General features: G+C 53.5%; 1 protein-coding gene across 1 annotated transcript in view; it reads left to right on the top strand.

Annotated features, from left to right (window-relative positions):
- The window catches only part of SLIT3 (slit guidance ligand 3), a 705033-nt gene that overhangs the window by 585810 nt on the left and 92212 nt on the right, over positions 1–27011 (top strand). Inside the window, exons 11-14 of the mRNA XM_075541934.1 lie at positions 4312–4383; positions 8801–8872; positions 23122–23265; positions 24678–24841. Of these exons, the coding sequence (XP_075398049.1) occupies positions 4312–4383; positions 8801–8872; positions 23122–23265; positions 24678–24841 (452 nt within the window). The remainder of the gene's footprint in view (positions 1–4311; positions 4384–8800; positions 8873–23121; positions 23266–24677; positions 24842–27011) is intronic.

The following is a 27011-nucleotide window of genomic DNA, read 5'->3' as shown; positions in this document are numbered from 1 at the left end:
TAATTCCAGACGTGGGAAAATCAGCAAAATGAGCCGCCCTACGCATAGTCATCTTCCCTCCACTTGGCAACATTCCTGCTGGCGGAGCTGTATAAATATAGGCCTTAATATTTAAAACCTTGGGCCATTAATCTCCTGGTGTCCCTGCTCCCCTGGCTCACTCTCCAAGTCTCACCCCCCAATTCATTTTTGAAGCCCAGCTTGATTATGCAGCCAGCTAGTAATTTCAGTGAAAAATGACAAGTTCAGTCCCTGCCCCAACCTATATCTCTCACATGATTTAAGCGACTGCTCTAATTTTTTGTGAAGTCCAGGTGATTTAAAGCTCAGCTCCACATTACTGTCCTTTCTCCATCCTCTCGGAGTCGCCCCAGTGCATGCATTCAAAATTCATAAGACCTTCTCAGTCATGACCTGGAAAGCGAGTTTAATTTTTGATCATTCCTGATGCCACTGATATAGAGATGATGGCTCCCCACCACCCACCCACCTCTCCAATCCATGCCAGGTCATGGCAGCGGGGAAGAGAGAACATCTGGAGCCCAGACTGATGTGCAAAGGCTTGGGAGAAGTGAGGTCCCTGGTAAGAACAGAGCCCAACACCCTACGTGGGTGTCTCTCCAAGACAGACCTGCCCAGGTCGTCTCTAATAGCTTACAGAAAGACGTTTGCATCAACTCCGACAGAACCACATTCAAATCTTGCCGAGAGAGAGAGAGAGAGAGAGAGAGATCTACCTGAAGGCTCTTTCCCTCCTACAGAGGAGCCATTCCTAGGGAAAGCAGAAGACAGTGGATCAAAATGCTTAACCTGATTGAGCTAGTTCACTAGTAAGCACCCACACACACAGTTTGGCTAAAGTGGTAAGTTAAGAAAGAGTTCTGTCATTTACATACGCCATAGCAGGGGTCCTCACACTTTTTAAACAGGGGGCCAGTTCACTATCCCTCAGACCTGTTGGAAGGCCGGACTATAGTTAAAAATTATGAACAAATTCCTATGCACACTGCACATATCTTATTTTGAAGTTAAAATAAAACAAATGGGGCAAAAACACCTGGCAGGCCAGATAAATGTCCTCAGTGGGCCGCATGTGACCTGCCGGCTGTAGTTTGAGGACACCTGCTCTATAGGTAGGTAAAGGAGCCCTGGTGGCATAGTGGTTACACACTGAGCTGTGATCTGCAAGGTCAGCAGTTCAAAACCACCAGCTTCTGCTCGGGAGAAAGACAGGGTTTCTAATCCTTTAAAGAGTTACACTCTCTGAAACTCACAGGGGCAGTTCTACCCTGTCCCATAGGGTCACGATGAGCCAGCATCTGCTGGTGGCAAGGATGTTTTGGTTTATAGATAGAAAGAGCCATGTTGTTGTTGCTGTTATTGTTGTTTCTAAGCTCCAGAACATCCTATTGTCTCACTTACACTGGTCAACCTCACATTTTATTTCCTGCCTGGCCCTAGAAAGCATGTGACGTTTTCATCTCTGTCCGTACAGCCTGGAAGGACTATGCCCTCTTGGTCATCCAATTTATAAGCCCCAGGGGACTGGCGTGGGCCCTGAGACTGATCAAATTCTGAAATAACAGCATGAAGTATGACCTGAGGCCACCTGTGTGAGGATCACTTGGAGATTTTTTAAAATATGAAGACCCTGGTACCCACCCTGCCTAACAACCCAGATTCTCTGTGGATGCATTGTAATAAGCACTCCCATAAGATTAGAGAGAGGCGCGTGTCGGTTCAGAGGTAGACCTCTCCCCTTCCGTGCAGGAAACCTAGGTTCAACTCCCAGCCAGTGCTCCTCATGTATACCCACCATCCATCCATCCATCCATCCATCCATCCATCCATCCGGGGGGCTTTGTGTGTAGCTGTGCCGCTTAAAGGGCTTCACTGGACTGTTCAGACAAAGACAGACTAGAAAGAAAGGCCTGACAACACTCTTCCCCAAAAATCTGCCCGTGGATCTGCCCATGGATCACAGCAGTTGGATCTCTCTGTGTGCGGGGTTGCCATGAGTAGAGACAACTTAGCAGCAACAAGACTTGAGAACCTATTCCCAGGGGTCATTTCTAGAACCACCTGCTGTGGACTGGACAGGCTGGACCACAGGGATCCCTGGGTAGCAGAGTCTGTCCTCAGGCCCAGTGTGTCCTGCATGCATCTGTCACCTTGAAGCAGCCAGAAGAGTCCGGGGGCTGAGAATCAGGAGGCTTGAGGTTACTGCTTTAAACCCGAGCAGCTGTGCAGTCACTTGTGCCCCCAGGGACTTTGCTTCTCAGGGCTGCTGCTTCCATCCCGAAAGATTGAGATTGAGTGTAAGATTAACTGTTCCTGAGCCATGATTCCCAGCTAAAGTATCCGGTCACCAATTCCCCACTCTACACCATCCTCCAAAGCCACCTCCCCTACCCCACCCACCCCCCTCGTGCTACAGGGAGAGGTATTTTGCCGCTCAAGAACCTACTTCCCAGGACAGGAGTGCGTTTCCTGTGACACAGGTCCCAGAAGTGCCTCCTGTGCGCTGCATGGAGTTCATGCTGCAGGCAAGCGAGATGGGGATAATCCTGGGGCGTTTGATCGCTAAGAGCCTTGAAGAAAAATGGAGAGTGGAGGAAAGCCGGGTGTAAGCTGGCAATTGGATTGAGGAGATCTCGCCTGCTAAGGGGATCAGCGCTTCAGCTGTGCCTAAGAAGCCTTAACCTGTGAAGTATCTTTCAACTACAGGCTGGAGAGCCAGGGCTGGGTGAGAGGGGCCAGAGACCCAGGCAGAGGTTGTCCCGGGCCCTTTAGAAGGCTATTAGCAGAAGGATGGCAACAGGCCAAGAAGTGAAGAGGCCAGGGAGCTGAGGAAGCTGGTTTGCTGGAGGCAGTTGCTCAAGGATCTGCTTAGATGTGCTTTCTCCTCAAGAGCCCCTCATCTCCTCCTGGCTGACCCTCCAAGACCCCAGCACTCCCTGTGCTTTAGAACAAAGACCCATTAATGTATTCTCTTAAAGAAAAAGAGCCCAGAGGTTTGTCGTGGCTGTAAATTGGAGCTCCCCTCCCCGGTTTCCAGTGACAGGAAAGCAAAGGCCACCTCTCAGCTCATGACTCTGAGAGAAAGAATTCCCCTCAGTAGAAGGCTGTTTGCAGGACCTGACCTGCCAGCTCTGAGGGGGTCTGCTGTGCTGGGCACCCTCGGGGCCTCTGAGCACAGCCAGGGTGGGAGAGATGCCTGGGGTCATCCAGCCCATGCCCCAGGCTCGGTAGGATGGAACAGCACTGACTTCCTCCCCGTCTCCTGATGCCAAAGCCCTGGTTTGCGCTTCTTTGAGCAATGCTGCCAGTGACAAGCCTACATGTCAAAGGCATCCCCAGAGAATTTCCTGATGGGCTCACCTCACAGAGCTCAGAGAGTGCACGGAGCCAGGCACATTCTAAAGTCACTGCCCATAGCCTCTGTCAGGACAGGGAGTCACTGGGGAGCGGAGGTTACTCGGGGCTTCAAGAAGACAAGCCTCTGCAGAGGCAGAAGGCAAGTGGATGATGTCTAAAGGAGCCCCGGCCTGTGGTCAAGAGATACAGGTCCCTGTACCATGGACGCCATTGCTTTGTAAGGTGACCTAGAAGGGATCCCTGGTGGCAGAGTAGTTTATTGCCCAGCTGCTAATCAAAAGATCAGTGGTTCAATGTCACCAAGCACTCTACAGGAGAACGATGTGGGCTATCTGCTTGGAAACCTATTGGGGCAGTTCTACTCTGTGCCCTAGGGTGGCTGAGGCAGAATGGGCTCAATAACAGTGAGCTTGCTTTGGTTTAATCCATTGTGGGGATGGTGAAGAATGGGGCAATGTTTTGTTCTGTTGTGTGTTGAGTCACTGAGTTGGAACCCACCTGAGAGCAGCTAATAACAGTAACAGATGGTCCCTGGGTAGTACTAGTAAGTGATTTGCACTTAACCACTTAGCTTGAAGTGGCTAGCAGTGTGGATGCACCCACTGGCACTGCGAAGGAAAGGCCTGGCATTCGGCATCCATAAAAGTCACCACCAAGAAACCCCATGGAGCATGAGGTGGGGCATGACCAATATGATGTCAGCAGACTCGGTTTTCCACCCAGGGAAAAGGCTCATGGACTCATGGTCAAGGTCAAGATGACCATCTCTTGAAGCCTAGATGTTTGCTACCATGAGGAAGTTTGACTTGCACTGTGAATATATAAATTGGTGGATTCATTAATTCCATCCATTTTGAATGCCTTCAATGCTGGACTTCACGGGTAGTAACAGCCTGGTCTTACCTGTGCCCTGTGCTCTCATGCATGTTTCAGAGACATCAGCAAGAATCAGGTCTCGGACATCGCTCCAGATGCCTTCCAGGGCCTGAAGTCGCTCACATCCCTGTAAGTGGGGAACAGAGGGTCATGCGGTGGGGCGGGCGCTGGACGGTCGGGATGTACATCGGTGGGCACGGGTCAAGCGCGGCTGCATCTCTCCAGAGCCGTTTCTCAAGGCTCTGTGTTCCTATAGATGCATGGGCCACTCTGGCAAAAGAAACAAATATATCTGCAGGGGAAATTGATCCTGGGGAATATTTCTACAACTCAAATGCATTATTTTTATTGATTAAGTGCCCGGCAGCTTTCCCATTTATTGGCTTCTAATTCTAATGCATCTCCTGCTCTCCCCACGTTCCCCCTCCCACCCCATGTGCTGCAAAGTGCTGTCTCGAGGGGGGTGTAGGGGTGAGGAGAGGGCAGAGGAGAGAACTGCAGGAGGTGTTCCCTGCCCACTGCCTCCCCGCTTCCAAGCCTTTAACAAGAAGGCAGCTCACTTCCTTCTCTAGCTTTCCAGACGTGCTCATTGGGCCAACTTCATGGCCCCGTTCTGAAGAAGCATCCACTCCTTATAACCCTGCCTGCCCTTGACTTTGAAAGCCTATGGGAAGCCCGCTGGGGGAACCGGAGCAGCCCCAATGCCAGGGTGGGGCTCCTAGACCCTCCCCCCCCCAAGCCAGTAAGAGGTGGAGTTTGTTCTGGTCTTATCAGTGTATAAGGAATGTCCAGAGGGGTGCTTCTTTCCTGCCTAACTCCCATTCTCCTGGCGATGACAGCCGATGTCACAGTAAGGGCTTGCTGAGCACTTGACACTCCTGGGTCACCCAAACAGTTGGGTGTTTGGCTGTTCAGCAAAAGGTTGGCAAGTCTAGTTCACTCAAGTGCCCCAGAATAGAGGCCTGGTGACCTCCTTCTGCGAGATCAGTCATTGAGAACCCTTGGGAGCACAGCTGGCTCTGACACCTTGGGGTGCCAGGCGTTGGAGTAGACTCAATGGCAGCTGAGTTTTGGGAGGGGGTTGTTTGTTTGTTTGCTTTCTGAGCACCGATTATTCCCCCAAATACTGCTCTCAAGCGAGTGTTGCAAGCTCCATCCTCACACTGACCTTGAGATGGAGCATCAACTGCAAGTTCCACAGGCGCAGGAATTTCTCTCTGTTTGGACCCTGGCTGTTTCCCTGGAGCCTTTAATAATACCTGTCATGTTGTTATTGTGACATATGTAGGTATCTGAATGAACGAATGTAGCTTACCCAGGGGTCACAGTAGCCAGTGAGAGTCCACAGAGCCAGTGGGGCAGAAGAACGCGCTCTCTATCCCCAGGCTGTGCTGCCTCCCAGCAGCATAAGGTACCACAGAGGTGGCCGTCCTCTGGTGGCCCGACCACCCACGGAACCACGAGGACAGCCAGAGGCAGGCTATCCACACCTTGCTGCTCCATGAAACCCGTTTGTTTAATTTAAGAGTTGGGAGATAGCAAGAGACACACTGCCCTCCCTCCCGGCCCCCCCCCCCGGCCCCCACCCCGGCTGCCCATCCATTGAGAAAGGACTGCACACAGGGCCAGGGCCGGCTCGGGGCTGGCTGCTCCTACTGCTAGCAGAGTAAATGAGTTTCTGTTATCGACTCAAACATCTGGCTGGGATATCAAAGACAGGATTGTGGGAGATTAGTGTCTGCTTATTGTGCTGAAGATCACAGAGGAAACGGAAAAAGCCTCTCTCTCCTCTCCCTGCCCCACCCCCATAGCCCTGGTCGGCTGGCCCTCTGCAGGGATCTGGGCACAGACACCCTAGGACAAGGCAGATGCTTCCTGTCTTGCAGGAAAAGAAATTCAAAGTCCGATGAGTGGGCATGAAATTGTCATGCCACTAGCCAACTCTGAAATAGAGCGGGCACGGTGTATAGGAAGGCCTCTCCTTCTTAGAGTACCCCTCATCTGTTCAGGAGAAACCTACTGTGTACAAGAATATGGTTTTCTAAAAAAACACCGCCATGCCCTCGGTTTTGACTCGCAGCAACCCTATAGAGGGCTTCAGAGGCTGTAGATCGTTATGGCAAGAGACAGCCTCATTTTTCTCCCCAGAAAACAATAGGCATTGAAAATGTGTCAGTGAGCTTGACAGGCAGGCCCCTTAGTCAAGATCAGGAGTGGCTTAGGTTAAGAGTTCGAGATCCTTAACTCCATGCTGGGTCCACTCGTTCCTCCTAACCATTTGGCAAGATCGCTTGTGTTCTAGTCCCTGCCCCAGGCTAGGCTCCAGAGACACAGCCACAAACAAGCTGTATAATGCCCACCAATATTGAAATATAGAGACATCTTCTACCATTAAACATGGAGGACATGTAGAATATGTATCAACATCTGTGTGTGTGTCCAGTGGTAGAACACGTGTAAGTGTAGCAGTAGAATTCTGACCTTCCATGGGGGAAACCCAGGTGTAATTCCCTGCCAACACACCTCAGGCTCAGCTGCCACGGTCAGGGGAGGTCTATGTGTGGCTTTGATACTGCACTGAACAGATGTCAGCAGAGCTTCCACACTGAGATGGACTAGAAAGAAAGGCCTGGTGATCCATTTCCAACCATCACCCCCTGAGCACTCTAGGGATCCCCGCGGCTTGAGCCCCAGTCTGCCATAGGGGTTGTCACAGGACGGTCTTCCTAGCCATTGTGCGTGGGCTCACCGTAAGACAGCTAGCTCACCAGGACAACAACATGGCACATCATGATGTTAAGTCTTACGATGGAGTGGGGACAAGGAGACGGATGAGTGGGAAAGATGGAAACCATCAACTGCAATACTCAGGGCAAGCCCCTCCAGTAGATGCTTGACCTCGGGCCCTACAGGCAGGAAGACGTTAGTCACAGAAGGGCCTGGGCAAAGCCAGACAGGTCTCCACTCACACATCTCATGGTGGGCACACTGCTAGGCGAGTCTCAGACACCTTTGTAATCCATTGAAGACTCCATTGTGCATGGCACCCAGTGCATTCATGTCTGCTCCAGTCGCTGATGTCATAATCGCTACTGTGTCAGGAGCTGCCGGCGTGGCTTCAGCCCGTCAGGGAATGGTCTCAGCCCAGGAGGCTCGGGGTGACCCAGACTAAGGCGTCATGGGTGCGTTGAGGAACACAGGCCAGCAGCTCCAGACAATAGCAGCAGTGGTGACATCAGTCTGGAGGAGCAGACAGGCAGTGACATTACTGCCCTGGGCACAATGTGTGGTGGGACTCTCATGTGAATTACAAATGGGAGCCTGAGCCATTGTGCTGACTTCTATTGAGTCATTAAATCGTTGAAACGTTAATAAAACACCCACAGGCTGCGGGAGCCACTCACTCTCCCCTCCCTGCAGAGGCTGGAGATGGGTGGAGCCCGGGCGGCTGAGTTTATCCCTCCAGTTCCTCATCCCAAGTTCACCTCCTCAAAGAAACAAATTTGCCAGGATTTGCTGTCTTGGTGGGGATTTAATATCACATTCACGTAGGGCACTTTTGGGGACCAAGGGGGAATTTGGAAAGAACAGCGAAGAAAGCAAGCTGCTCCCTAGCCTGGTGCCCACCATTTCTGAGATGTCTGAGCCCAAGAAACAGCAGAGTCCTCGCAATGGGGAGAGCAGGGAGGGCCCCCGAGTGCCCGCAGCTTCTTTGGTCAAGACAAGATCAGGCACAGAAACTACGGGTGTGGGGGCTGGAGTGGCAGACCCCAAAGACGTCTTCCCCAGGCCTCTTCCCAAAGCTGGCCACCACAGACCTGGCCCATGGATGAGCAACAGCAGAGTCGGGGGGACAGTGGGCCAGAAAGAGAGAGGAGTGAAAGGAGCCAGAGTTCCTAGGTACCTGGAATTCCAGGACCGAAGGGGGTGGCATGGAGAAGCTGCCATCACTCCCACAGTGGTCCCTTGCCTCTGAGTTTGGGAGCCTATCTTTGACTCGGCAGCTCCGAGTCATCTGGGTGTGATCCCAGATGCTCTAAGCTCTAAGCCCTGTCTAGGTAGATGATTTAAGGACTTGGCTCAGGAATTCCTAAGGCACATCGGGTATTAAAAGAAAACCTTCTGTAGGTTGGGTTGGGCCTGATCAATACCCCTTGAAGATGAGAGGACACAGGGCCAGCCAGCCTCCCATACATCTTATTTATTGCCCGGGTTTGAGTCAGATTAGCAGCTCTCAGGGAATCGCACAGGAGCTGCTTCTTCCTGGGGCGGATTAGGGACTGGGCAATGAAGCAGGGTGCAGCCCATTTCTCCTTGCCTGCCCCGCCACCCTGGAAATACGTCCTGCCTCAGTGTCATGGAGTCCCTGGAGGGCCCGGTGAGAGGGGAGAAGTTGGTGTGGACCCAGGGCCACTGGGAGAGTCCACGCCAGAGCCTCCGTGCAGCATGAGTGCTGGGAAGGAAGAGGTGTGCTGAAAGGCCCAACCCCCAGAGCCAACACTGCACCCCCACACCCTGACCTCTGTCTTCTCCGGCTCTCTTTCAGGGTGCTCTATGGAAACAAGGTCACGGAGATTGCCAAGGGGCTGTTTGATGGGCTGGTGTCCCTGCAGCTGCTGTGAGTAGGAGACTTGTCTCTGTTGGTCTCTGGGGCTGTTGGCAGGCTCTGTGCAGAGCAGTGCAGGGGAGGGCCCTTCCTGGGACATGGTGCACCCCCAAAAAGGGAGGCAGCTCTGAGCCGTGCTCCACTCACCTCCATCGCCTGTTTTCATATGGGGAGTTGGCAAGACAGGTCAAGGTCAAGGTCAATAAGGACCTGCTGATGCCACAGCTCAGGATGCTGGCTTAAGCTAGACATAAGGAGGAGTTGAGAGAACATCTCCACACTGAATTCCAAGGCAAAAGCTGAAACAGGGCCGTTGGTGGACATGTGGACACAGATGTCGGCTGTTGGGGAGGTGGGGGCAGAGTATGCGGGCGGAGATGGGGAGATTTGAGGGAAAGTAATTAGGGAAAAGCATCATCAGTCACCAAGGTGACTCCATCTGGGTAAGGTTGGGCTGAGGGGAGAAGGTTTATTTGATTTACAGGAAGATATGTGGCCTCAGATTTTAAGCTCTGAAATTATTTATTTGCATTTATTTCATTCTAGTCATTTGAGCTGAAATGTTTGAGGAGGATAATTGAACTCGGATGTGGAGAGGCAAGAAAAGGAATTGAGCTCATACTAGATTTTAAGATTTTATGATTAGGAGAGAGTTGCCTCCGGTTTGTATTAGGCAGCTGCCATGGGCGTGGAACCCTGGTGGGGCACCAGCTTCAGTGTAGGGTCGGTAACCACAAGGGAAGCTGTTCAAACCCACCAGGTGCTTTGCGGGAGAGAGATGAGGCTAGTTGCTTCCCTCAAGATTGACGGTTTGAGACATCCCAGGGAGTGTTCGTTGGGGTCACTCTGAGATGGTTTGGTGTGGGCCACTGGGGGTGTCTGTGTGGGAGTGTGTGCATGCATCCACACACATGCACCACTGCTCTGGGGGCGTCACGTTGATTGGATCGTCGTGTCCTCGGAGGGAGGAGAACACCAGACCTCTGTCACACAGCGAGAAGGAGGTTGGAACTGAGTGGTCCTGCGCCTTCGAGCTGGTCCCACTAGCAGACCTGCATGTCTTGGATGTTGGGAAGGTGCGCGTCTGAGTGCTGCTGTGACAGAAGCAGCATGAGGAGGAGCTCTGAAAGAACAGAAGGTTATTTTTTAGCATCGAAGAGGCTGGGTGTTTGGATTTGGGGCCACGGCTGTAGGGGAAGGCGCTCTTTCTGCTGTCTCGGGACGAGAATCGCTTTCCGTTTCTGTGGACTGGACATCCTTGGATTCTTTATTGATCTCATGCTTCACTGCGCTCTTTCTGCTCCTTGTACAGCTGAAGAGCAGTTCCTTGGAAGGCACACAGAGAGGACCCTTCACATAAGAAAGGAATCCCTATTCCCACATGAATTCCCACAGTGATCACCCACTGCCCTTGAGCCCATTCTAATTCATAGAGAGACCTTACAGGACAAAGGAGAACTGCTCCCTGGGGTTTGGGAGACTGGAAACCTTTAAGTGAGCAGACAGCCTCGTCTTTCCCATGAGGAGTGACTTTTGGGTTTGAACTGCCAACCTTAGGTGCCCAGTGGTTATCTGCTGCACCATCAGTACTCCCTCCCATGAGTATAAAAAAATAAAACCTCACTGCCATCCAGGCGATGATGACTCACAATGACCCTGTGGGACAAGGTAGACTATAACTCTTTACAGGAGTAGCCGGCCCTGCCATCCTCCCACAGAGCACCTGTAGGTTTTGAACTGCTGACCTTGCAGTTAGCAGCCCAACACATTCCCACCAGGGCTCCTCTCCCATGGGTATAAACCCCAAAACCAAGCTCACTGCCATTGATTCGATGTTGACTTTGGGGGGGACACAATTGAATCCAGAGCAGTGTGCACGTTAGTAGAGGTGCGTGTCTTTTTAAGGATGCGTGCCTCTGGGACAGTCAGGAAAGAAAGGGCCGGAGCCTCCCTGTATCCCAAGGCAGCTAAGAGAAGTTGTGTGGTGAGTTTGCAGGCCCAGCAGGTGGTCACAGCTTGGGAGGGGCGAGCAGGAGCAATGATGGAGGGACCCCTGGTGAGAGACCGATCTAGTGGCTGGCCTTTTCCTGCCTTGACTGGGAGCTCCACCTGGCCCCTGGCCTTCACTGAAATTCACCTTGTAACTGATAAGTCCACTTGAAAAACCCTCAAGAAGCTGCGAGCTGGGCTCTCCTGAGCCCTGGAGAGCTGCCCTTGGGCTCTCCTGAGAGAAAGCTCTCTGAAACCACCCTGACTGGTTCAGAGAGAGACAGAACCCCCACTTCTGAGCCATACCCCGAGTTGCACCCTGAAATGCATTCTGCTCCGTCTACATTATGCATCTGTGATTAGGGGTGGAGGGAAAGCTCCTACAGCCCTCCCTTTCTCACAGCCTCGATGTCTGAACCCCAACAGCTTCCTGGCAGGCTTACAGGGATGGCATCAAGCCAGATGGGTGCCTCTCGAGTTTCCAGACCTCGTGTCCATCCTAGAGGTGGTCAGGCTTGGGTCCATGAAGCTGGACGCTAGAGAGACACAGCTTGCATGTTTGCTCTGCACCCGCATCTCTCCCCATTGCTCAGCTCCATGGCTGTCTCCCTCTGTGGGTGTCTGGATGTGCAGATTGGAGCACACAGAGCCCAGCCCTCCTTGGGCCTTGAAGGCGGTTCATTAGCATGACACTCGGGGTTCTAAGGGAGTTGCAGGTCTCACAGATAGTGTTCTTTCCTTACAGCAAAGAAACTAAGTCATAATATGACCATCAGGATTGTTAACTGTAGCTCCCCTGACAGGAGGGCAGCCATAGTGCCTTGCATTGCCCTGGATGTGCTGTGGTGTGCTCGACTGGGCTGGTGGGGATGTCCTTTCACAGGCCCTGTGCACAGGAGCCCTGGGGCAGTATGTTACACATTGGACTAGTAACCACAAGGTCAGCAGTTCAAAACCACCAACTACTCATTGGGGAAAAAGATAAGGCTTATTTTCCCAAAAAGAGTGACAGTTTCAAAAGCCCCTAGGGGTAACCCTGTTCTATAAGATCGCTGTGAACGGCCTCAGCTTGGTGGCAGGGATTGTATGTATGAAGGAGGGTACTCTCTGCACACATCAGGGAGATGCATAAAGTAATGTCCATCCAAGTGCTCAACAGTGCCTAGCAGGTGGCAAAGACTGAATAAATGCATATTTTTAAATGTGGGACAGGCAGCCCACCTCCAAGCTGATAGCAGTCCTGAAGTTAGTACCACTAACACCCCCCCACACACACACACACTTTCCAGCCCCCATCATCAGTTTGAACAGCTGGGTGGTAAATACAGAGACCGTGTCCCATTTCTGGAGCCCGGTGACTGACACATCTCAGCCAGGCCCCCTTCCAGGAGAGAACAAGCAAGGGGGGCTGGGGTGGCCAGCACTGGTTTTTGTCGTCCTATTGTGCAGTCGGAAAGCGGGTCCTGATGAGATCTAATTTAGCGTTCCCTCGGCTGTAGATTGGATTTCTCCTTGTTAGACTGGAGACGCTCTGATTAGAAGACCTCAGCAGTCTGGGTAATTTCCTCTTCGGTGACACTCAGGCACTTGGTGAGCAGGCTGGAGGTTTCTTCTCCCTCCAACTCTCTTACGTGTGGCTTCATCACAGGGCCACACCCGTCCTGACACCACAGAGTGGTGCTCCTGCCAATTTCCTCTCTGGGTCTCGTCATGAAGCTGCTAGGTAGAGGCAGTTTGTCTTACCACCTCCTGCCCATTTCTCTAATCCCACCAAGCTCACCCAGCGCTCTGTGCCCATGCACATGCCCCGCCCCCGGAGGTGTGCTTGGCATGGCCATTCAGGCAGATGGCCAACACTAAGAGTTTAGCAGGTGTCCTCAAACTTTGTAAGCAGGGGGCCAGTTCACTGTCCCTCAGACCCGTTGGAGGGTCAGACTATATATTTTTTTAAACTATGAATAAATTCCTATGCACACTGCACAAATCTTATTTTGAAGTAAAAAGCAAAACAGGACAAAAACGCCCAGCGGCCTGGATAAATACCCTCAGCGGGCCGGCATGTGGCCCGTGGGCCATAATTTGAAGACCCCTGGTTTAGAGTTTCACAGAGGCTGAAGCAAATAGGTCCATAGGTACACAACCTCCACACTCCTCGGAGGTGCCTGTACACCTGACACCTGTTCTCTGGAGCCTCACAGAGTCATCTCCTTTAGTGAGCGTTCCGGTATCGCAGAGCTCAGTGAAGCCCCGGGGATCCAAGTGCAGCAGGCTTCCATCCAGCCGGTGCCACGAAAAAGCCTCCCCGGGCTCAGACTAAGCCGCCTGTGGCCCATTTGTGGATGATTGCTGCGAGAAGTTGTCACTGTGCAGTTGGAAGGTCAGAAAGCTCTTTCTGGGATGAAACCTTGGGAATGGCCTCTGGGAAGCTCGGGAAAGTCCAGGGCCACCACCTTCAGATGTCTGTAAACAGTAGACCGTCTTAAACAGGTCCGCTTCCTCTCAGAAAGATCACTGCCCGCAGTGCGGGGAGTGGCGCACATTCAAAGCCATGCTGACCTGGGCACCATTGTGTTTTACTCCGCCGGTCAAGAGACTGGGTTGTGAGGTAACACCACGTGCTGCCCTGGCTTTCTAAGAGGGAACGCTCCCTTTCAAGGAGGGATTCGACCAGTCCTTTCCCCAATTCCGGTCAGGGTTAGGGTTCAACCCCCATGTTTAAAACCCAGGTCAGTGCCAGCGTGACTGCAGGTGCCATGACTGAACTATGCTGAGTCCGTTCCAAGCTGAGGTCCCTAGAGCCATTCATTGAATAGACACACACTCATGGTGGGTTTTTAACAACACTTCTTCTCTTTGGGGAGGTGCCAGGTAGGCAGCCAGCTTCCTTCCGGAAAACAGGGTGCTAGCAAAGGGGATTGGGTGCCATTTGGACAAGATAAAGTACGTTAGGAGACCTTTCTTAGCCACGAAGCGCTGAAATACCGCCTAAGGAGGCATCTCAGAACCTACGTTTAGAATAAGGTGTGTCATTAGACATGCAGCCCCACCCCAAGGAGGGGAGCAGCTGAATTGCTGGTGAAGTGACCGTACCTTTTCCACCCTCCTCCCCAGCACAAGGTCAGGGTCAGGGTCAGCATCTCGGTGCTCTCAATCTCCCTCCCCCCCTCCCCCAGGCTCAGAGGCACAGGGCAGCTGTGGAGATGGCCACCCTGTGCGGGCAGCTGGGAGTGTCCCAGATCCCTTGCCTGACAGCTCAGAGCCCTGTCCTCCGTGAAACAGGAAAGTGGTCACTGTGTCAGAGAGCTGTGATTCCCTCCTCTGATGGACAGCTGCCAACTGCGCTCTCCCAGCGCCCCCGGGGAATGAAGAGCATGCACGCTGCCCTCGTTGACTGCGCGCGGGCATGGGAAAGTCCCCCAAGTGGGCAGTTTCCATCACGGGAGGTGGAAGCTTTTATCTGAATGTTGGCCACGGTCGATTTTAAACCTGCGCCAGGAGGTCTTAAAGGAAACCAGGCTGTCTCGGGGCTGGAATTAGTTAAGACAAAGAGGCCACCTGTGTTCTGCTTTCTTGGAAAGGAGACGAGCCTGTGTGAGGAGCTTGCCGTTTGCCGAGCAGCGTGCCCATTCTAGGGCCGTGAGTGAAACGTCCCTGTCGGTGGCCGCTTTCCCTCAGCCGCTGTTGGAGAAGTATGACTACTGCTGTTACTGCGGCTAATCGTAGCAGCTGACATTTATGAGATAGTTCATATGCTGCAGGATCAGAGCTAAGCAATCTCATCTGCAACATCTCACTTCACCTTTGCGGGGCTTGGCGGGGCGGGTTGGTTACCGTTGAGTCAGCGCCGACGCGTGGGGCTCCCTGGTCCAGCACTCTTCTCTGCCACTGTTGCAGCCACGGAATGCGGGGCGTGTCTTCCAACGCTGTACCCCACATTGTGTTGGGACCCTGAAGGGGCTCTAGGATGGGTGGGCCTTTCTTCTCTGGGTCTGTTCATCCAGAAGTTCTGCCAAAGTCCGTCTGCCTCGGGGGCGGGGTGGGGGGGCGGCTGCTGGCCATTAGAATGACTGGTGCACAGCTTCCATTGTGTGACAGATGGGTGACAGGCAGCTGTCCTAAGAGGAAGGTGTTGGAAAGCCCATGTCACAGAGGGGAGAACCGAGGCCCTGCAGGGCTCAGTGTCTTGCCTGGCGTCACTCAGCAGGAAGTAACAGAGCCCAGATTGGAGCCTCAGGCAGTCTGGCTCCAGGTCCAGGTGCTGTGCCTCCCAGCCAGTCGTGGGCAGATGTGCCCGAGAGCACGCAGTGACACCGAGAGCAGGGCCACACTGGCTGCGGCCATGGGTGAGGGGCTAGCGCACTGATGGTCAAGCAGCTCCTTCCGTGACAGTGAAGTGCCTGGCTGTCTCTTTGCCGTGTGTCCTTGTCATCTCCACGCGGATGTTCGCCCCAGCCCAGGCAACCGCTGGGGTTTGCAAGGAGGTGGCAAGAATGCTCTCCAGCACCAGAAGCCACTGGCTTGGTGAGTACCCTCTGGTCCTGCAAGCCTATTGCTTCCTCCAGCAAGCCCAGGGGAGACTTACATTCTGAAACCACCTCCTGCCCCCTCCCTGTGGAAGTGGTCCCCTCCTCTTAAAGGAGTCAGCAGGGACCACATAGCAATCAGATAAGACAGTGGCCACCCTAGTCCCTGTAGGGAAGGGAAGAGACAAGCCAGTCAGAAACGTGTGAGGCCAGCTGTTCTGACAGCCAAGCAGTTAGCTCTCCCGTCCAGCCTCCCTGCACCTCCTGCTTCCGTTGCCCTGTGCCGGGGAGGGGAAGGAGCTCCTGTTCTTCAGACAGGCCCCCAGGGGCACTGGTGCCCTCCCGTTTCCCTCAGGCCAAGAATCACCATGACAACCTCCAACCCACGGCAAGTCAGAGCAATGGCAGGAGCTGTCTGGGCCCCCTGTGGGGACCTGACGGACACCTGGCTTCCTCTTCTTGGCAGGCAGCACCCACTCCTAAGCCCAGAAAAGACGCTGGGTTGGGGTATCCCTAGCTTCCTCCCCACCTCTCGCCTGAGTAGATAGAGGTAAAAATAAATGCCCCGTATGCCATAGGGTAGGGTCTGAGAGTGATCCTTATTACAGCTAATGGGTCAGGGCATCAAGGATGACAGAGGGTTAACTCCAGAGAAAGAAAAATAAGCCCAGAGGCCGCGGGGAGAGACAACTGGCTCTGTATCCCACCGCTGAATCAGGGGCCCAGAATAACTCACCTAACCGAAGTCCTGGCTCAGAGTTCATGCCAACGTGTGATGGCAGTACATGCTGCCGGGACGCAGCAGCCTCTCGTTCTGTAAATAACAAGGAACCTTTACAGCCTGTCCTCTAGAAATCTTTCTACTGAAGAGCCAGAGAAAAGGTTTTGCCAAACATCTGTTGGCAACATCCAGTCTCCTCTGATTTAATTTGCATCTCGGCAAGTGTGTCTGAGACGGAAACCAACGCCCAGCCTGGTCTGAGGAAAAGGAGGTTCCCCGGAGACTCACCCCAGGCGGGAACCTGGGCTCATCTTCCTGTCCCACGGTTTTGCCCTTAAAGGCTTCGTCCATTTCCCAGAAAGGGGCCACTCCATGCCTTCCTGGCACACATTTTCCGAATGACCCCTGGCCCTGTGGAGGTTGGAATATGCTTTTGGCCCTTCCAAACAAACACCACCCGCATGAGGATGGGTCTGAGGAGCATACCCCAGGTCTTCCCGCAGGCTAGTGGGCAGATGTGGAGAATATAAATCCCACCCAGAATGATAGCTCAGGGCCACTGAATCAACCTGTGAGTCGCTGGAGTTGCCAAGGTGATTTCGATGCAATTTATCATTCAACCCGACCCCAGATGTTCGTGTTTTCCAAGCCCTACAGCGAAGGCCTATGAGCCCCAGGGAAGATTTCACTGAGAAGATGTGGCCATGGGCAGTAGCTAAAAATGGGGATCCAGATCTCTCTGGGGAGCCTCCAGGGGAGCCCTGCTGTTGCTGCTGTGTCTGGTGGGCCCTCCCTCCAGGTTCACTGGCTCCTCGGTGATCTGGGGCTGGAGGGCTGGGGCCGAAGTCCCTTCAAGCAATGAGGAGACCTCCCACCTTTCTAGGCAGACCAATTCAGTCACAACCATCCTCCGTTGCCTGGGTAGCACAAATGCTTTGCGCCGACGACATACTCACCTAAGGTTGGTGGTTCCAAACCACCCAGCAGCTCTGCCCACTGCTCACCTGGAAATCAAAGTCCAGAGCACTCTGTGAAGCAGCTGCGCTCTGTGCCACATGGGGACACCAGGAGCGGGCTGACCCGGCGGTCATGCTGCCGTTGTTCTTGTTGCTGCTGCTGCTGCTGCTGTTAGTCTTGCAGTTGTTGTTCTTGTTTAGTCCGGGTGACTTCGTGTCCCCCAGCTTTGTGGCTCTCATTGGCTCTTGTCTCCTGCCTTGCTTTCCGGAAGGCGGCAGCTCCTGGAAAGGGTTCTCCCTCAGCAGCATCATGATGTTCGCGAGTCAAGGGGCTGAGTGCTGATCCCTCCTGGCACGGGACAGCTGGTGGAGCGAGGGTGCCCCAAGGACAGGAGGGTGGCAGAGTGCCTTGCCGAGCAAGCCCTTGGAAATAAGTTTAGAAGGTGATGTCAGTGCACACCCAGTCTCCAATATGCCACTCGCCTTCCTTTCCTCTGAGGGGAGCACAGCGCCTCTTTTGTCTTCCTGCAGCACCCTCACAAAGTTGATGTGAGAGGCTACGAAGCAGGTGTCCTGTGCCTCCGCCACCTCCTCCAGGAAGCAGTAGGTGGCTCTTGGTGAGAAGCGGCAGGGTAGCCTGCTGGTTGGAGCCAAGGCTGTGCACTAACACAGCAAACCGCGACTCGACCACTTCCTTCTGAACTTGGTTGAAGTTTGATCGAAGTTGCTTAGAGATCTCTGGAGGACAATGAGTGTCTCACAGGGCTACTGAAAGAAGACTTGGGATGGTGATTCAGGAAGATGGGTGATTAAGAGTTGGACTGCTAACCAAAAGATTGGGGATTAATTTACCCCGAAGCTCACTGCCAGTGAGTCAGCCTTAACTCATAGCAAGATCGAACAGCTAGAACTGTAGGTCAGATAGAATTCCCCCTGTGGGTTTCCAAGAAGGTAACTATTTACGGGAGTAGAAAGCGCCATCTTCCTCATGCTGAGCGACGGGCGGTTTTGAACTGCTGACCTTGCAGTTAGCAGCCCAGCATGTACCCTCTATGCCACCTTCTATTCTCCACACATGGCAGACGCTCGGTAGCGACCAACTAGGACAACAGGGATCTTTGGGGTGGAGGGTACATGGGTTCATAATGGTAGAAGGCTTGGAGAGTGCATAGCCGACCAAGGGCTTAGCACTCAAGACCAGTTCAGTCATGCACCTCCTACTGTCACCTGGCATGATCGTCTCTGTCCTTGTATTTATAGGACTCTGGGAGCAGGTGACGCCCAAAAGATGGATGGATCTGCTTTTGGAGAAACAGATATATACAGAGTAGGCTGGCTCCCCTGCTGCCCCCACGTTCTCCTGGATCCAACAGCAGATCAGGCTGGCTGCTATGTTCTGAGTCTGAGAGGGGCAGACGGCAGTGTCTCCACTTGCCTGAGCCACGCTGCTCTCTGCAGCTTGCTGTTTCCCTGGAGCACAGTGGGAATGCAGGGTGAGGGGAGCTCAGAGCCAACATGGCAAGCTCCCGAGTCAGCGTGTTGCTAGCCATCCCTGGAGGTTGAACCCCTATTTTGCACAGGTGCAAGCCGCTCCATAACGATGCCTTGTGCCCAGAAGAGTTTGATGACGATCCCAAGCTGAGATTCTGCCCATTTTGTGCCATATTTTTCCTAATGGTCGGCGGGACTCCCAGTGCTCTACACCTCCAATAGCAAGTGGGGTCTCCCCAACCTAGCCAGACCTGCGGACCCGGGTACACACCAAGGCCAGGAAAAATAGCCACCCTCCATGGACAAGGAGCCCCTGAAAATGGGCAAGGAAATGAAACTATGGATTTTATGTCCTGGGTAAGAAGCGAGCTTGGAGTCAGACAGGCTGGGGGTTCAAATCTAGGTGCTTCACTCACCGCTCTAAGTGCCTTCTCAGAACCTCTGTTTCTTCATGTATGCAGTGGGGTCAGGCGTGGTGCCGCTGTGAAGGCGTCTGCAAGGGGGGGTGCTTTGGAACAGGCTCGGGGCAGGGCTGGACCCACAGATGAGCTGCGGGTGTGGGAGGGGGGGATGGAGCAGGCTGTCATCGGTATCCTTCCACACCACAGTTCAGAGCTCCTGCTCGGAGAAGGACTGTCAGGACAGACAGAGCCTGATGAGCCCTACTCCTGAGATCTCCTCATTGAAAGAAGGAAAAAGTTTATGTTGAAACTGCCTGGCCTCTGTCCAGCTGTGACGGTCTGTGCTTGCTCCATACCGGGGGCTTGGGTTGCTAGTTTTTGAGGTTGTTTGTGCTGTGGTTTTAATTTCCCTCCTACTCTTCCTCACGGACCAATCATTGCGAGAGCCTTCCATGGTAGACAGATGGCAGAGCTGCCAGCCTTCCTCCCAAAGGACAGAGGGACTGGCTCTTAGATCTTGCTGGTGCCCGGAGCAGCGAGGCTGTCTTCCGCATCTAAATCTGGATAAGCAGCTTAATGTTATCTGTGCCAGCACCTTCGGGTCTGTCCTTAGGAAGCCAAGCTTGCTGGTAGTGAGCGAGTGATCAGGAGACTATGCCCCTTTCCTTTCCGCCCCGTGCATTCTTCGCTTGTGCTGTCCTTCCCCGTAACCCTGCCAGCCGGGTGCGTTTGGATGCCTTCCATCTTGCAGAAGGCATCTCATGTCCAGAGGGCTGGACACAACAGGGCATCAGGAAGCCCACAGGGGAGCAGCAGCAGCTGCCTGGCCAGGCTGATGGTGAGGGCCAGTGCCCAGGGAGTGGTCAGTGTGGATGTCCTGTGAAGGCAACTCCCAGTGTTCTCCCCCCATGGCCATCCACTCCTCAGCCAGTGCCCAGCACTTCTTAGATGGGGCTACTACAATTGGGCACATGCATCTGCACTGAGCTCTCAAACCAGACTGCCTGCCAACACGGGAATGGCAGGTGGGAGGGGGACGCCTAATGAGAGTAGATTCTGACTTGTATGCAGGAAAGGCTGGTAAAATACATTCTTTCAGTGTTGCCATCCAGTCCATGCTGACCCATGGTGACCCTACAGGACAGGGTAGAACTGCCCCTTCTAAGATGGTAACTCTTTACGGGAGTAGAAGCCTCCTCGTTCTCCCAAGGAGTGGCTGGTGGTTTCAAACTACTGACCTTGTGGTTTGAAACCCAATGGGTAACTACTACACAACCAGGGCTCCTAGTAAAAAGCACGCTAATGGTGGGAACTAACTACCAGGCGTGGTGAGGACTGAGGCAAACAAAGAGAGTACCCTTGCAGCCACTCCAGTGACCTTCAGGGGAGGGGGTCTTCCCCATGCTGCCCGAGGGTCTGAATCTTTCTCAGAAGAAAATAGAAGGGTGTGTGTGTGTGTAGAAAATAGAAGGGTGTGTATGTGTGTGAAATTTCTCCATTTAAAAAGCGCGGGAGGGCTGAATGAAACCTGGCTGCCTGTCGCATGTTGCGGTCTGTTGCAGCAGTGAAGTCTTGCCCGGCCGTCAGACTGTCTCCTCTGGCTGTCTCTGTCCTGAGTGCTTGCGTGATTCCTGGCACTCCTCGGCAGACGTCCTCAGAAGACCCTGAGTAGCTGGTGGGTTGGGACATATCACTCACTGCCTGCTTGGTGGTGGTGGTTTTTAAGCAGGCAAACAAAAGTGTGTGTGTGTGTGTGTGTGTGTGTGTGTGTGTGAAAAGTCCCTTGCTGATCCCTGCTTGCTGGACCCTCACGAGGCCTTCAGCTCCTGTCTCTCTGACTTTCTGTCATCCTCCTTGAAATGTCCCCAAAACGGAGTGACCTTGACCAGAAGAATGACTGCACAAAGCACAGGAAGTTCTTGGGGGGAATGTTGGGACAGGGATGGACAGATGGGTGGGGGTGGATCAAGCATTCATAAGAGAGACCTCAATTAGCATAGTGACATCCTTGAAGGAGCCCACAAACTCACCTGCCGGTGAGGACACTGGACACATGTGAGGTTTCCTGGGAAGACCTGCACAGGTGCTTAGGAGAAAAAGAGGATGTCAGGTGCGCATCTAAAAATGATTTTGGAGAACTGGAAAAAGGGTTCTCACCACATGAGCCTTTTCCCAATAGAGCAGTGGTTCTCAACCTGTGGGTCCTCGACCCCTTTGGGGGCCGAATGACCCTTTCACAGGGGCCACCCGATTCATAACAGTAGCAAAATTACAGTTATGAAGTAGCAACAGAAATAATTTATGGTTGAGGGTCACCACAACATGAGGAATTGTATTAAAGGGTTGCAGCATTAGGAAGGTTGAGACCCACTGCCCTGGAGGCAAGAAGACATCTGTGTGAGCCGGGGACTTTGCCTGTCATTCCCCAGATTAAATTGACAGTGTTTCTCCTGCTTGCCCCTGCTGCAACTTCCTGCCTGCTGCCCCTGGGGATGCTGGCTGCCCCGCTGGGAGGGGAGCCTGCAGCAAGGGAGCAGGGGCTGGACCACCCAGCACACGGACCACCCCTGAGCTGCAGCTAAGACTCAGAGAGTCCCCTGAGATTGGCTAGCTCCTTACAAACCTCCTGGGTGCCCTCCCCAAGGGGCTGTGTTACAGCCTGGAAAATGGACATGTTAAAAATTCACCATTTTCACTGGTTCCTTTAGTTCCCCACCCCCCACTTTCCTTCAAGAGTGGGTGAGGCACGACTAACTACTGGGTCTCGAATCAGAAAGTCAAGTTCTTAGGCCTGATTGATTTGCCAGCCCCACTTCTGGAAAACTCTCCTACAACCCAGAGGTGGCCGCTGACAATGCTGGCGTCTGAAGAGCCCGTCCTGGGAAGGAAGACTGACCTGGGCAGTGGGGGCCACTGTGGGGGACTGGGACCTGCTGAGGTTGCATGTGCCAATTGTGTGTGTTGCCTTAGGAGTCCCTAGATCAGGCACAGGGGTCCCACACTCAGCCACTAATCAAAAGGTGGGAGGGTTGAGTCCCCCCCAAGAGGTGCCTCCTAAGAAAGGGCAGGCGATCTTGTTCTACTCTGCACACCAGGGCTCGCTGTGGGCTGGAAACAAGTGGAGAGCAACTGGGGTGTTGATTGCTCAACACTAAGAAGCAAGGGGCCATGAGATAGATGTCATATGTGTCCACGGAGCTGACAGCCCTGTGCGGGAGACACCCTACAAGAAAGCGCACATCCTGTCATTGCAAGTGCACTTAAGATCTAGGAAGGAAAAGTACAGTTGCTGTGAAGAGAACAGGGACTGGGGGCGCACTGTGGTGAGAGGGTCAGTTGAGGAAGTGGCCTTTGCACTGAGATGCAAAGGATGGGGGCGCTGGCCTGGCCTGCTGGGAGGGAGGGCGGCCAAGGCCTGGGCATAAACCAGCCTGGTTCATTAGAAGAAGGAATTGAACGGGGGGCTGGTGGGGCTGAAGCTCAGTGAGGGAGAGCTGGGGTGATGAGCTGAGCTTGGAGGAGGGGGCAGGGAGTCAGTGGGAGGGTCAGAGGTTTGTATGAATGTGCGAGTATATGTGAGAAGAGGGAGTGTGTGTGTGAACGAATGCATGTGCGCTGGAATGTTGACATAGCAGAGATATGCGGGAGCGAGCAAACAGGAATGTGTGTGAGAGTCAGAGAGAGAGAGAGAGAGTGTGTGTGTGTGAGAGAGAGAGAGAGAGAATGGGTTCCTCGTGTGTATGTTTGTTGTCCCCACCCACCCCCACCCCGAGGAGAGGACAATAACATCCATGAAATTCCCAATGGGATCAGTGATCCAAAAGAACCGTGGGGAATTTTCAGAATCCCCCTCCATCAGTCGACTAAAGCCTCAGGACAACTGTGCCAAAGGAGCACACCGCTGAGCTTCCGGGAGGTCCCAGTCCTGCAGCAGAGAGCAAGCCTGCGGGGGACTGTGCTGTGGCTTCACTGGCGGGGTGGTGGGAAGAGGCGCTCCTGGAGAGAGCAGGACACCGCACAGTGTCCGTGGGAATAGCTGTCAAGGCCTGGTGGCCACGCAGAAGCCTGTCAATGCCTCCCTCCCTGGGTTGGGCCTAGGTGGACGAGAGGGGAGCACTCATGTGCGACCCCTGCTCCGGTGGTAGTTCTCAGTTAGTAACCACCCCCCTTCTGCCTCCAGCCTCCTCAACGCCAACAAGATCAACTGCCTGCGGGTGAACACGTTTCAGGACCTGCAGAACCTCAACCTGCTCTCCCTGTACGACAACAAGCTGCAGACCATCAGCAAGGGGCTCTTCGCGCCCCTGCAGTCCATCCAGACGCTGTGAGTATGCCACCCTCAGGGCCCGTCACTGCTCTGCTGGGAACGCTGGGGGAGACCCCGGCCCCTGGTCACAGAGAACCCAAAAAGGAGGGGGAAACGAGTATGCACAGAGGATGCCTAGAGCCTGCTGGGGAGGTGGGACAGCACAAACTGCGAGGACCACCAAGGTGGCTGCTATGAGTTGACTTCCGGCGTGGCACCCTGGCGACCTCATGTCTGTGCATCATGAGGTGTTCAGTGGCTGACTTGGGGGACACAGATCACCAGGCCTTTCTTCCCAGTCACCTCTGAGTGACTTGAACCTCGAACGACCTCAAGGTTAGCAGCTGAGAGCATTAGCCAATTTCTCACCCAGAGATGCCACAAATAGCAATAGCTGGCCTCCATTACACTTTGTCCCAGCGTGGTCTGGGTGCTCTCCCTGAGGCAGGACGCCCGTGACGTCCAGCAACTCTATGATGACCTCAGCGCTGAGGAGGTGCTCCAATCTGTGTCTGAGGAACCACAGCACAGAATAGTAAAAGCACTTTGCGCAAGGTCACCCTGCTAGTGAGGGCCAGGATGGCAGCCCAAGCAGCGCGTCCCTGAGTCTCCCAACCACTGGTCCTACTATTCTGAGCAGACGCCATCTCTGCAGATAGTCCATTGCCGGGCCCCCAGGACACCAGCCTCCCTGAGCTGGGCGTGCACTGAGGCATTCCCTTCTCCCCAGCTCTGTTGGTATTCATAAATATGTCAGCAAAATAGATGGCATCTGAGCATAAACCTGGGCCCACAGTGGGGACGCTCCAGCCCCAGGTCTTGTCATGACCCTGGAAACTTCCACAAATCAGCTAGACTGTCTGGCCCCGACTATCCCTACCCCACCACACAGCCAGTTCAGAAACCAAGATGATGTGAGCGCCTCCCCCAGCCCCCGCTCTATATTGTCAATCTCTATGTTACACAGTGACCCTGTGCCTGCACTGTGTGTGGGGTTCTGACTGGGCCATTGCTTAAGGGGTGGTGATGATGGTGATGATGACGGTACCTGTATTGGGCACCCAACAAATGCCGGTCAGGTGCCAGCTGCTCTCTGGGCTGGTCTTGCCGAGTGCGGAGAAGTAAATGTAGTGGCTGCCGTGCAGACATTGGCCCTCTATGGCCATCAGAGCTGTGAGGGCACAGGGAAAGCCAGGTCATGTTGATCCTGCTCCGCGTGGCGAGAACCGAGAGACGGAGTCCTGCAACCAGATGCCAGCTGGCTGCATTGGTGCCTGTCTTTTGTAGACTACAGGGGCCGTCTCTGAGCCACATCTAAAAGAGCCTCCTGGTAGAGGGGTGGGGAGCTGAGGAAGGGGGCCTTGGGCTGGGTTGCCAGGGCCCAGCGCCTCATGGATCACTCCTGAATAACGGCTCCCTCCCTCCCACAGCCACTTAGCCCAAAACCCCTTTGTGTGTGACTGCCACTTGAAGTGGCTAGCCGACTACCTGCAGGACAACCCCATCGAGACCAGCGGGGCCCGCTGCAGCAGCCCACGGCGGCTCGCCAACAAGCGCATCAGCCAGATCAAGAGCAAGAAGTTCCGCTGCTCAGGTAATCAGGTTGCAGGGGCCCAGGCCCCACTTTCTGACTGAAAACCCAGCAGCCCCAAAGAGACCAGTAATCCAATCTGGAGGCCAGCGAGCCCCGTAATGGCTCCTAGGGAGCGTCTTTGCAAATTAAATTGGGGAAATTCAGTTAGTCCTGCAGAAAACCAATTACCTTATGGATTTAAAATAAAACACACACACAATAAAAACAGTGGGACTGGGAGAGACCGTTCCAGAGGAGACAGAATGCAGGCAGCAGCTTATCTCCCCAGGGCTGGTGGGAAGCCAGGCCGCATAGGCAGCCTCGCACATAGGCCCTTCGGAGTCGACAATTTATTTTTCCATTTCCAAAGCGTGAGCCCCGCAGAGCAGACAGGGACATGAAACCGCTTAGCCTGGGCTGCAGGAGATCTCGGGGTTCTCCTGACTCCCCTCTCAGGACAATTTTCATAGAGCCTTCGGCGAGGACACAGTAGAGAGTAGATTTCAGAGGCATTGATGCTGTCGCCTCTGCCCCAGACCAGAAGATTCTAATTATGCAGAAAGCAGCAAAGAATTGTACATTGACAGAAAGCAGAGCCTTGCCTGTTAGCTGCTACTGGTTCAAACTCTCTCTAGAAACGGTGCACCCCACTCCCACTGCACCCAGGAGGTACACCAAAAATGACAGGGCCAGTCTCAGCCTGGGTTTGCAAGAAAGGAGCCAATAGAAACATGACCAGGCAGTTAAAAGTCACTATCGTTTGTGCCCTTTTCTACTGGTAAAGAAAATTACCAGAGGGGATTGAGCTCTCAGTGAAGAGAGATTAATAATATGAGGTGCTGCTTGGGGTGGAAACCAGGACTTTCAGCCAATTCTTCCTGGTTCAGTATGGCCGACAAAGCTAGACCAACTTTGTAAAATATGAGCATAACAGAACAATAACCAGAATTGGAGAAATTATGGACCAGAGCCCTGAAGGATACTGAATCTCCCACTTAGAAGGCAAAGACAGCAGGCACATTACATAGTAAGTACATATCGTGACCGGTAGAGTCAGAAACAATGGTGCCCAGCCCAAAGATGGCAGCCGGCCCTGCAGCTTTGGCAATCCTCCAATCTCCCACAACAGGTTCCTGACAGGACTTATTACGCATCTTCCAAGTCTCCCTCCAAAGTCTTGACTCAGAGTTTTCCCCATTCGGATGATCATTCTGGTACCCCATCCTTTTACAACTCTGGGTCTGTTCTGATTTCGATGCTCTGGTTAACCACAATTGAACCAGTTAGAGGTCATGTTTGAAACTATTTCTCAAAACCCATTCTTCAGCAAAGATATTGCATCTATTCCAGCCTGAGAACATTTTGGGGGAGCTCATTTGTTCCAGAAAGAACGCCGTTGTAGGGAGGGTCACCAGGAGGCTAGCTGGCCATCCTCTGCTTCTTGGAAGGTGTCCTTGTCGTGTAGATTAAGTCCCTGGGTGTGGTCTCATCAGTACAGAACGATACATTGTAGGGCTTCAAGAGTCCTAGTGGCACTTGGTGGAAGTGGAAGTTGGTCCCCATTTGTCTGACCCATGATGAGGACGGCAATTACCAGAGCAGAGTCACACCTCCAGTGAGCAGTCTGTTGAGGGTTTCCTCCCATTGTCCTGTGAGGTCAGAGAACAGGCACCCATTCTGCCACACAGAGAGCACAAGGGCTCGGGGGTGGTGGGGTTTCCCAATGTCGCACACCAGGAAATGGCAGAAATGGGCCTGAGCCCCAAGTAGGCTTGTTCCTTGAGGTCACGGTGCATCTAGGAGGAAAGAAGCCGTTAGAGGGGACCCAACTTGAATGACTCCCCATCCCTCCTCCCCTCAGTGCCCCGCCCCACCTGCCCCCTGAGCTCCTGCCTTACGCTCTTTCTTGAGATAGGCAGCATCTCTGGGAGAATCAACCTTCCTCAACCCAGAGCTTCTCCCCATGCGAAGCAATCCTTCCAGGGCGTTTACTCATGATGGACTCCAGCCTTTGCCTTTCCTTCTCTGCTACCCGGCCGGCAGGCCAGGGCTGGTTTAAGCAGTTCTGCCAAGGAGTTATGCCCAAGAAGGAAGAGAGAAAAGTTAGAGTAGGGCATGGGTCATACCAACTCCAATCGCGTGATCTCACATAGCCTTGTCAATAACCAGGGTCCCCTTTGGAGGACTGGGC

The sequence above is a fragment of the Tenrec ecaudatus genome, chromosome 2 (genome assembly GCF_050624435.1).
Source record: "Tenrec ecaudatus isolate mTenEca1 chromosome 2, mTenEca1.hap1, whole genome shotgun sequence".
Classification (NCBI taxonomy): domain Eukaryota; kingdom Metazoa; phylum Chordata; class Mammalia; order Afrosoricida; family Tenrecidae; genus Tenrec; species Tenrec ecaudatus.
This window is presented reverse-complemented; position numbering and strand designations above follow the sequence as displayed.